This window comes from Monopterus albus, unplaced genomic scaffold (genome assembly GCF_001952655.1).
Source record: "Monopterus albus unplaced genomic scaffold, M_albus_1.0 scaffold199.1, whole genome shotgun sequence".
NCBI lineage: Eukaryota > Metazoa > Chordata > Actinopteri > Synbranchiformes > Synbranchidae > Monopterus > Monopterus albus.
The window spans coordinates 296,091-306,475 of record NW_018128079.1 but is presented as its reverse complement, the minus strand read 5'-3'; the positions used below and the strand labels follow the sequence as shown (position 1 = coordinate 306,475).

General features: G+C 41.9%; 2 protein-coding genes across 2 annotated transcripts in view; one reads left to right on the top strand and one right to left on the bottom strand.

Moving 5' to 3' along the window:
• The window catches only part of supt6h (SPT6 homolog, histone chaperone and transcription elongation factor), an 18,682-nt gene extending 15,180 nt beyond the window's left edge, over nt 1-3,502 (top strand). The window contains exon 38 of the mRNA XM_020618036.1: nt 1,559-3,502. Coding sequence (XP_020473692.1) covers nt 1,559-1,781 — 223 coding nt within the window. The 3' untranslated portion in view covers nt 1,782-3,502. The remainder of the gene's footprint in view (nt 1-1,558) is intronic.
• LOC109970468 (ras-related protein Rab-34-like) lies at nt 2,617-10,114 on the bottom strand. The gene is made up of 11 exons (XM_020618034.1): nt 10,005-10,114; nt 7,511-7,562; nt 7,009-7,100; nt 6,218-6,283; nt 5,798-5,899; nt 5,617-5,681; nt 5,441-5,492; nt 5,280-5,361; nt 4,994-5,084; nt 4,776-4,883; nt 2,617-4,500 (listed from the first exon to the last, which is right to left on the bottom strand). Exons 2-11 carry the CDS (start codon nt 7,556-7,558, stop codon nt 4,439-4,441), a joined length of 768 nt encoding a protein of 255 aa, XP_020473690.1. The 5' UTR covers nt 7,559-7,562; nt 10,005-10,114; the 3' UTR covers nt 2,617-4,438.
• Nucleotides 10,115-10,385: the final 271 nt, after the last annotated feature.

Below are 10,385 nucleotides of genomic sequence, written 5' to 3'. Positions count from 1 at the left end.
GCTTGCGGTCCATAGCAGTAGTGCTGCCGTACCAGACAGTGATGCAGCTGGTCAAGATGCTCTCAATGATGCAGCTGTAGGATCCTAGTAAGGATCCTAGGCGACATGCCAAACCTCCTCAGCCTCCTCAGGAAGTACAGCTGCCGTTGGGCCTTCTTGACCAGCTGTGTGGTGTTAAGTGTCCAAGTGAAGTCCTCACTGATGTGGACACCCAGGTGTTTGAATCTGCTCACCCTCTCCACTTCGAGCCCCTGGATGAACAGTGGCTGATGAGGTCTCCTCTCCTTCCTCATGTCCACCATCATCTCCTTTGTCTTGTCCTTGTTAAGGCTGAGGTTATTGTCCTTGCACCATGACACCAGACCGGCCACCTCCCTCCTGTAGGCTGCTTCGTCCCCGCCAGTGATGCGACCTATCACTGCGGTGTCGTCCGTGAACTTTAGGATGATGTTGTCTTTGTGGGAGGTGACACAGTCATGGGTGAATAGGGTGTAGAGGATGGGACTGAGGACACATCCCTGTGGGGTGCCAGTGTTTGTAACAATGCTGGCTGAAGTCCTATTGCCAATCCTGACAGTCTGGAGCCTGCCAGTCAGAAAGTCCAGGAGCCAGTCACAGAGGGTGGGGTGCAGACCTAGTGTAGACAGTTTGTGGGGGACAACTGTGTTGAAGGCTGAGCTGTAGTCAATGAAGAGTATCCTGATGTAGGAGTTTCCATTTTCCAGGTGAGAAAGGGAATAGTGGAGGGCAGCCACAATGGCGTCTGAGGTGGCCCTGTTGGGCCGGTAGGCATACTGCAGGGGGTCCAGTATACTGCTCTGAATGCAGGCCAGCACCACTCTCTCAAAACACTTCATAATGATTGGGGTGAGTGTCACTGGTCTGAAGTCATTCAGGCAGGTGACCAGGCTCTTCTTGGGAAGGGGGACGATGGTTGTGGTCTTAAAGCAGAGGGGGAGATTGAAGATGGAACCCAACAGAGCATCTTTGGAGAGACCTAAAAATGGCTGTGCACCAGCACTCCTCATCCAACCTGGCTGACATTGAACAATTCTGCTAGAAGTATGGAAGAAAATTCCCAAAAAATGTGCCAATCTTACAGATTCATTCTCAAGAAGACTTGAGGCTGTCATTGCTGGTAAAGGTGCTTTGACCAAGTATGAAGTGAATGGTCTGAATACTTGTGTGTTTCTGTCTTTTCTTTTCCTATGTCGGAGGTTTCTTCCATTAAAGTAGGTTTTTCCTCTCCACTGTTGCCAAGTTCTTGCTCAAGGGGGATTTGTAGGGTTTTTCATAATAGTAATAAGAAGAAGGATAGTTATTATTGTAAGGTCTAAACTTTACTTTGTAAAATGTCCTGAGATTACTTTTGTTGTGACTTGGTACCATATAAATAAAATTGAATTGACTTGTAACCCCAGCTTGTTTTAAAGACAAATTTCTTTTCACCCCCAAGTTGGACTCCATGCATCCAGCACTTCTGTTAACTAACTTTTTCTGCCTTTAGATGGTGCTGCCATTCCATCAGTTTTTCATTCATACCATTTTTCAACTGAAGCACCTCCCTCTTTGTCCTCCCTACCCGCAGGGCGAGCGGCAGCAGCTCCTCTGCAGTGGACTGGGGCAAGATGGCGGAGCAGTGGCTGAAGGAGAAAGAGGCAGAGGGGCGGAAGAAAGCCCAGAGGATGACTCCACGACCATCGCCCAGCCCCATGATCGAAAGCACACCCATGTCTATTGCTGGAGATGCAACACCCCTGCTAGACGAAATGGACCGATAGGACACATAGGGGGGCGTCGCTACACCCCCCTTACCCAGTGCCATCCTTTGTACTGCTGCTTCATCTGGATAACCCTTCACATTTGTCTCTCCCACAACCCATCAGCCCCTTCACCCAGCTGGCCACTAGTTGGAGCTCTCTCCAACCTGCTGTATCCATTCATGTTCTCGTCACCTCCTGATATTGTGGCTGCAGTTTGTCCGTGTGGTATTATGGCTCAATTCCTTCCTTCCTCTTTTCTCCTGTCTATCCATCTCGTGTTTCACTTCCACGCCACCAGTCCTCGGCTCTGGCAGCATAGTATTTTGTACAGTAAGAATAATACTGTATATGTCTTGCAGAACATCAGTAAAATGACAAAAAACTTGAATTATCTGACAACAGTTACATATAGGATATGGACCTACACAGACTTCGTCAGATAAGCTACTTTCTTTAATTTTGTGAAGGGTTTTAGTTTGAACTAAGTGATTTTGACAGAGGGGCACGGTTACAGTTTCCAGAACCCACCTTTCCTCCCTTATGGTTGGTGGATTTTTGCAAGCAGCTCCCAAAATAGTGCTTTGCCAAGCCAATCAGGAAATTTAATTTGTGTATGAGATGCATCAGAAAGAATAAAGACACTTTTTTTGTTTGAAACTTAAAGCCTCTGCATTTCACATCTGTCAAAGCAAATACATCTGTGACTTACAGACACATGCAGGTGTGAGGGGCAAAGCTACTTTAGACAATTCATTCAAGAAGAGCTTGAGTTTCTGTCATATGTGAGTTGTCGCTACTTGTTTCCACCACATGCTGTGCTGTGATCAGCTGACTGTATTTTGGCTCCTGTAGATAACCTCTAATGTACTGTGTGGACACATCTCATGTACCACACCAGAGCTAATGCTAGTTGAATCTGACCACTTCATGTACATTTAGATGAGGCAGATAAGACGCTAGCTCACATTTTAAGTTGGCTGATTTTAGTAACAAAATCTAATTGACAGATGATCCATGTTGAAGAAGCTCAGCATGTCGCACAGAGCATCCATGGCAGTTTGTCAGAGGGTGATTTGGAAGTTTGCTCTAATTTCAGTGTCTTGTATCTTTAGTCTTTGCAGTTGAGTGTTTTACTTTTAACTTTTGTTTGATGTTTGCCACCTTGTAGGATGTGATCTCACACCACTGCTGCAATCCATCCCTGACAGTATCGCTTTTGCCACAAAATGTCAGTTTGTTTGTTTTTTTTATCTGCAACAAAAAAATTAGGATGTTAGAGTGGCTGAGTTCAAATTTCTTTAACTGTAACACTATCAGCACAATATAGTACCGAGCTGACCCACAGTGTTTGTAATCCTGATTCTGTATAATAATCTGAACTGCACGCAGCTTCTTCCGTAAAATGAATATATTGTTGTAAAAATCATGAATCTTGTAGCTGCGTTTTAGGATGCTCTGACTCTTGACTTGTGCATTCAGTGTTTGTTTGTATTGAGGCTGTGCCTCTGTGCCACAGTACAAACAAGCAGCGCTGGTATCCAGTGATGTGCTTCATCTTGCAGCGTGCAAAGTATCACAGTCCCATAACATGCATATTGTTTTAAATAACTGTTTTTTTTTTGAGTAAACTTGCTTGACTTTGCGTCTCTTAAGATATTGCATCTTTCTCAGAGAGGCTGTGATCGGTTGTCGGCAGCAGTTGGTGATGGAGGAGAAATGGTGTCTCTGGTGCTGTTGATGACCTTTTCTACCCATGATCCCTTTAATAAAAGTGTTCATATTAATCCCTCCCTCTGGTTTAAGTTCATTTGGGAAAGAAACTGCCATTTGGGACGTCCATGTGTGCTTTGCATCCTTGTTTTTCTTCCTGGTTGAAATTTGATTATCTAGGAACAGAATATGAAGAATTTTCCCAACCTCGTGCTTTGTTTATGCTATCTAGCTTTTTTATTTTAACAAAAGGAAAAGGGCAACACAGTGATCAAAAAGACTCCATATCAGTGTTTACTAGGGGACAAGAAGGAACACTTGCAAGCTTAAGAAGATGCACTTCTTCCTCCTATCTGCTTTTACTGAGCGAGCAAATCAGTTGGTCTCAGATGAAACTCGCTCCTTGTTTCTGTGCTTGCAAACAATCCCTTCATTTTTGTGATCATGAGGGGCCTTATGTCAGAGAAGAGAGATGTGGGTATGACCGCAGTCATGGGAGCTGGTGTACACATCACATTAGCAGCAATGACGCATGACAGGAGACCAAGAAATGCAGTATGTCTGCTGCTGACTTTTCATCTGTAACAGGAGAAAACTGTTGCTTCAGACACATATTTATGAGGGCATCTACCAATGAAGTTTATAAATGATCTAGAAGAGAATAATCTTCTGCTTTTGATCTTTACATAACCAAGTATCTCAAAGCTTTATTTGTTTCTCTGGCCAGCAGGACAAACATTCTTGCTGAGGTCTTGTTGTTTACAGCCTCAATTTGCATTATTACTAATTCCCTCTCAGGTCATCTTTAGAGTACAATATGTATAACATTGCTTTTTATGGGGTCTATTCATAATGTCCACACTGCGTCCATGTTTCAGTTCTGTCTTCCTGTTCATTGTGCCATTTCATGTTGCTTTGTTGTCTTTGCAGTGTAACCAGGCTGTCTGTTGTCCCTTCATCTTTCATCAGCAGCACTTGGTTTTCCCCTGGGTCGGTTTGTGACCAGCTTCTGTGCTGTCTGTGATCCCTGCAGCACAAATAAATATAAATGAGATTTTATATTTTTTGGCATTCAGATGAGCAAAGCGAGCTACAGTAAGAAGGGTTTAAATGATAAAGCTGGGTCTTCTTCAATCAGCCAAATACTGTCAATAAATCCCATCAAAAGTCAAACAATAATCCAAAAACATGTTCCTGGAAGTGAGAAACTTATTTATTGGCAAAAACAAATATAGGAAATAGCTGGAAAAAAAACAACGCTTCCATCTGAATTATGGCACTTTATGGAGCAAAGGCACTCACTGATGATGTCAGTGACGTGTCTTGACCCACTTTTCTCAAGTTCAGACAAAACATTGGTCTCAAAAGTCAGAGAGGCCACACGGAAGAAGAAATCCCTGACTCCATCTCCTGGAGCAATGAAGAGACCGAGAGACAAGATTAATGAGAAGAAAAAGGATAAAACTGAAAATGAGAAGCAAGGAGGGAATATGGATGTGGGTGTCGGGTTTGACTCCCACCTGACTTTGCAGACACAGCCCAGTACTCGGCTTTGATTTCTTCTGAGAGTCTGATGGCTTCCTGCTCAACCTGAGCCAAATGATCAGGAGACTGAGGAGTGAAAAACTTCATTATTATTCTCTGGTCTGCAACTAATGCTTATTTTCAATATTTATTAAACTATCAATTATTCACTGAGGCTTTAAAATAGTGGAAAATGCATATTACAGTTATCCAGAGTCAAAAATGCTATCTATCTATCAGTAACACCTGCTTTTCACTATGACAAGTCAAAAAGTCACCCACACTGAGGTCCTTCTTGGTACCGACAAGGAACAGTAAAACACTGGATGGGTCATTTTCCTTCATGGCATCCTCCAGCCACTGCCTACAGACACACACACAGTTATAAGACATCTATTGGCATTTTTCATGGCATAACCCCTGAACAATGGGATGCTCCCTACCTGGCATGTGCTAACGAGCTCATGCTGCTCAAGTCAAACACCACTATGATGGCTAGAGAAATGTAAAGACACAAACAGTACGAGCAGAAGTAAGACAAAGAGCAAGAGAGGGCATGAGAATGTGGAGACTGACTGAATAATCTGCCTCGGCACACTGTGGGATGAGCTAAAGTCACCTTGTGCTCCTCTATAGAAGGTGGAAGCGATGCACTTGAACCGTTCCTGACCTGCAGTGTCCCACCTACATCAGAAGTGGTTGTAATTGTTCTCCTTGAGATACTTGGTGGAATAGCAAGTGAATTTGTTTAGGGCTCAGTCTACGACTTGGATATTTCTCTGTGGTGCAGACATACTTACAGCTGTAAACTGAAGGGAGCACCGAGCACCTCGAAACGCTCCATCTCAAAATCCACCCCTATAGTCGCCTTGTAGCTCCTTTCAAACTCACCCTTACTGAACCTGACAGGAGAGAGAGAGAAATCTTTAAGAGCTTCAACTAACTATGTTTTTATTGTCACATAATTGAATAACTTATTTTGGGGGGGACGATGTGTAGGACAGCATCCCCACAACCATCATCAAAACACCACAAGGGAATATCTTTTGGAAGAAGTGTTTTCATCCCTCCGGTAGCATACGAAGACTTGTGGAATAAATACCAAGGTGCACTGAAGCTGTTCTGGTGACACATGGTGGCCCAACACTTTACTGAGTCACTATATGTTGCTTTTATCAGCCTCATACGCCTCTAATTAATTATACAAGACTTCTTCTTACCTGCTGATCAAACATGTTTTCCCAACTGCAACATCTCCAACTACAATGACCTTGGCGACATTAAGGCTGGCAACAGAAAGCAACAGTCAACTCTCATTCATGGCACCATACAACAACTTAACAGTTGACATTATTTAACAGTAATCTTCATATAAGAGTGAATAATGAATAAAGTAACCTCTCCCATGATCTCACAAAATAAAGAAAATTTGAAATGACTAAGGAATTTTAAGGTTTGTTGAGGGTTGTGTAATCACTAGTGGTGAAATACCACATTTATAACCTAGAAAAGTACAACACAGTTTTAGTGCTAATGCTTTATTACTTATTAGGACTTCCAGCCATTCACTGTAATGTTTTTTTTGTCAACAGTAATTAAAATATATCAAACTACATGACTGATGAGTAAGCAGGTGGAGGTGAGGTAACAAACCAAACAACATAAAGAGTAAATGGGAGATGATTTAAAGTTAAGGTTGATGATATAGTATTCTCTCCTTTCTTTGCAATCTGCAAATCAAAAGATCCGAGAGAAATTTACTGACCCTTTTTAAAAAATAAAAGCTATACATTTGTGATGAGTTTTTCACAATTTCAGTTTTGAGCATGAATGAATGGGCTTAGGTACCACGGAGTAGGGAAGCTGTGAAGTTTTGAGGGACTAACTTGTCAGTGTTATAGAGCACCACCAGCCTTATCCACTAAGAAGAACACCAGCCCACACAGTCAGATGTGAGGGGTGTTTAGTAGCAGTAAGTGTGCTGTATTGGTAAACTTTTCTGTGATCTTACCTCTCTATGTCTGTCTTCTGTACCTGACAGACAGCCTTCACCTGTTGGTGGAAGTCATCTTCGGTATGCAGGGCTGCATTTGGACTGAAACACTGCAAAGCAGCGTAAGACACAGAATGGAACTGATGGATAAAAACCACTGGACATTTAAGGAGTAGCAGCAAAACTCAGCTCACATAATAGCCTTTGTGTGTGTGTGTGTGTGTGTGAACGTGTTTTTCTTGCTACGTGGGGACTTCTTCCTGACTCCATACCAACTCATGAGGACCCATTTCACGGTGGGGACCTAAATTGAGGTCCCCATGGGCAAGAAATTGAATTTTAGGGTGGCAACATGGTTTAGGGTTAGGATGAGGTTAGGGTTAGGGTTAGGGTTACGCAAGTAGTGGTTCTGGTTAAGGTTAGGGCTAGTCTACAAGAAATGCATGTAAGTCAATGTAAAGTCCCCATGGACTACGAAACATAAACTGTGTGTGTGTGTGTGTGTTTCAATGATACTAACTTTTGGAAGCTGAGTGATGATCCTGTCCTTCTTCACAGGTGGCAACATGCTGCTGCAGTGGATCAACACACACACACACACACACCTTCAAACTGCTTGTTTCATGGACAGTAAGCTCGCTTTTCATTCACTTCTAGAAGACACATGCATGTCCTTTTTTCTCACTATTTCCACAAACCAGGGAAGGGCACAATTGTCTCCCCCATTTTCCTGACAGAGCAAATATCAAAAAGTTAAAATGTTGGCGTCAATATAAACAGGATGCACAGTAAACCAGATTCTATATCTATATCTTTAGTCATCAGTGGATTCTAACAGGCTTCATCAAATAAAATGCCAACACTGTGCAAAGGTTTAGGCGCTTTTGATTCACGCAATCATCTGATCAGTTCATTCCGCAGCATGACAACAAACATACAGCCAGAGCCAAGAAGAACCATCTTCAGCAACAAATGAAAGTAGCGTTTAGAGAAAACAATTTCCCCATCAAGAATCTCAAGCTTCAGTAGTACAGAAAAAGATGTGTACAACACGACCTGTATAATTTCACCAGGGTTTATGCTTTACCTGATGCTGCTGAATGGGAAATGTCTTCTGAGATGTGATGTGATATCCTAAGTTTGCTGGCAGTTTATCTCCAGACAGACAGACACAGTCATACAGTAAAACACAAGCGATTAGAGAGAGTCCGGGGATTTAGTGAAGAATATCAGCGAGTAACCTCTCAAATGCGCCACCTAGCGGCTGCAGGTTGTTCCTCACTCAGCTTACTGTTGATTAAAGCTTCCTATTGTAATCTCAAATAAGATCTAGCTACTTTTTTCTTTTTGATTTTTTTTAAAACTTGATTTAATGGACAGTGCGAGTGTAACAAATAAAGGGAGGTATGAAGGGATTTATTTATGTATGTTCATGACATCTGAATTTAACATAAATTATTTTTGTCTCTTTATAAATGTATTGAACTGTCCAGAAGTCAGGTTCACTTCCAGATAAATCAAGCAACATGAACAGCTATTAGCCAACCAAAGAAAGGAAGAAAAATAATAAAACAGTGAAAAGAAAAATAGGCTACAAGAAAACAAAGCCCAGGTGACAATGGGACAGTGTATTTCTAGCCTGCTACTTAGTAATAACTATTTTGATAAATGCAGTAAGTTGTAATACAAGTTCATGTAGCCTAAATGTATGGCAGAGTTTGGGGAAAAAAGAAGTAGGTTACCGTGCTGATGAACTACGTTGCGTAATACTAACATGTCATACGTTTTTATTATTTTGTCCACCCCATTTATATCAATGAGGTTGGGCTAAATAATGCAGCGCATTTCAGCAGCAGCACAAACTACATCTTTCACGGTGAACAGTAGGCTATTATCGCCTTCATAAAGTAGAAATTGATGGGAGAATTGTTGTTTTAAATTAGACTGATCTTAAAATAAGAATAGCAATTGTTTTGAATTACTGTGGCCTAAATACGCAATATAAAGTAATGATGCTCCGGTGCAGCAGGCGGCGACAGCGCGTCCTTCACGTGAGTTGTAGTGCGCCGCAAAAACTAACGAACGAGTGACGTTTTATTCCTGCGACGGTCGTGCTTTAAAACGTTTGCCAGCCACGCTACTCCTCCATTTGACTTAATGTCCGTAACTGTAAGGTATTGTGGCAGTTTTTATTGAACTTGTAATTAGAGTTTAGTGGATACAAGTCCATAGTACTGAGTATTCAGATAATACGTTAGCTGAACTCTAGTTTTAGTTTTTAGTTAACACGTCCGTGATATCTGCTACCCAAAGTGTAGCGTTAGATTTGAGAAAGCAGCCACGTGGAGAGGACGGAAAGATGGACGCGATAGAAGACAACGGTGAGATTTTGTGCTTTTCTTTCACTCTCGCTTACAGTACAAGGTGTTGCGTTCTGCATAGCCTCGTTTTTTGAGCTTAGAAATATGGAATTTAAGCAACAAAGATGCCAAATGCTGTTTAGCTCCATAAAATGGATATAAGCAGTGCTGCCTGGTTGTAGTCCCAGGCAGTAATGATTTTGAAATGTTTGTTTTTAAGTGCAAATGTCTTATTTTTCTCCAGGTGGAATTCAATTTGGCATCTCATTTCACAAGTTTAACACGTGTTGTAATAGGAATCATCATAGGGTATACTTTTGTCCCTGAGAGGTGAGTGATCCTGAAGTAAACCCAACTATCTGATGTTTGTGTATTGTGTCAGTGATGAAAACTGAATAGGAAGTGCCGTCTGATGCGAAAACTGACGACGTTTCTTGCTCACTGTTCTGAGCCCCCAGAAACTGCGCTTGATCATCAGTCTTGACATTATCCTACAGTCAGTGGAACTCATTTTTTTATTCTTCTTCACAGATGAAATGTGCCCATCCAAGATGATCCAGACTCAGGTTTGTTGAAAATGCACATTCAATACAGTAAATGTATAATAGCTATTGAACGTAATGATGAAATCAAAACTGAATTAGCTGGAATTACCGGCAGATTCTTCAGTGGTGAGTCTTGGTGTTCTGAACATTTGATGATACAGTTCTGTTACCTGGCAAAAATACACTGTCACTTTTAACTAATCATAAACTTCTTGTTTCCTTCTGTAGCTCAGAGAATACAAAACTTTTGAGTCGCCATAAGAGATGGTGAAGCCAGGAAAATACACCAGCTGCTGATGGAGTTTGGATGATGGGTAAGTTGATTCTTCACTGTGGTGTCATTTGAGCCTTTACAGTGATGAAAGCATTAAGTAGGAAGTGCCGTCAGATGCGACAACTGAAGATGGCTCAAACACTTTTTCTGAGTATAACCTGCTTCTCAAGTAATGTGGTCACCCTTCTCTACTTGTCTAACATTGTCCCCCCCCTC

Bases quoted from the DNA above. Each gene is read 5' to 3' on its own strand.
- LOC109970468 (XM_020618034.1), bottom strand. From the start codon at position 7,558: ATGTTGCCACCTGTGAAGAAGGACAGGATCATCACTCAGCTTCCAAAA. The intron at 5,900-6,217 runs GTAAGAAGAAGT...CTCTCCTGTCAG, and splicing joins AAAACATGTTTGATCAGCAG to GTTCAGTAAGGGTGAGTTTG. The intron at 4,501-4,775 runs GTGAGTGCCTTT...TTTGTGCTGCAG, and splicing joins ACACGTCACTGACATCATCA to GGATCACAGACAGCACAGAA.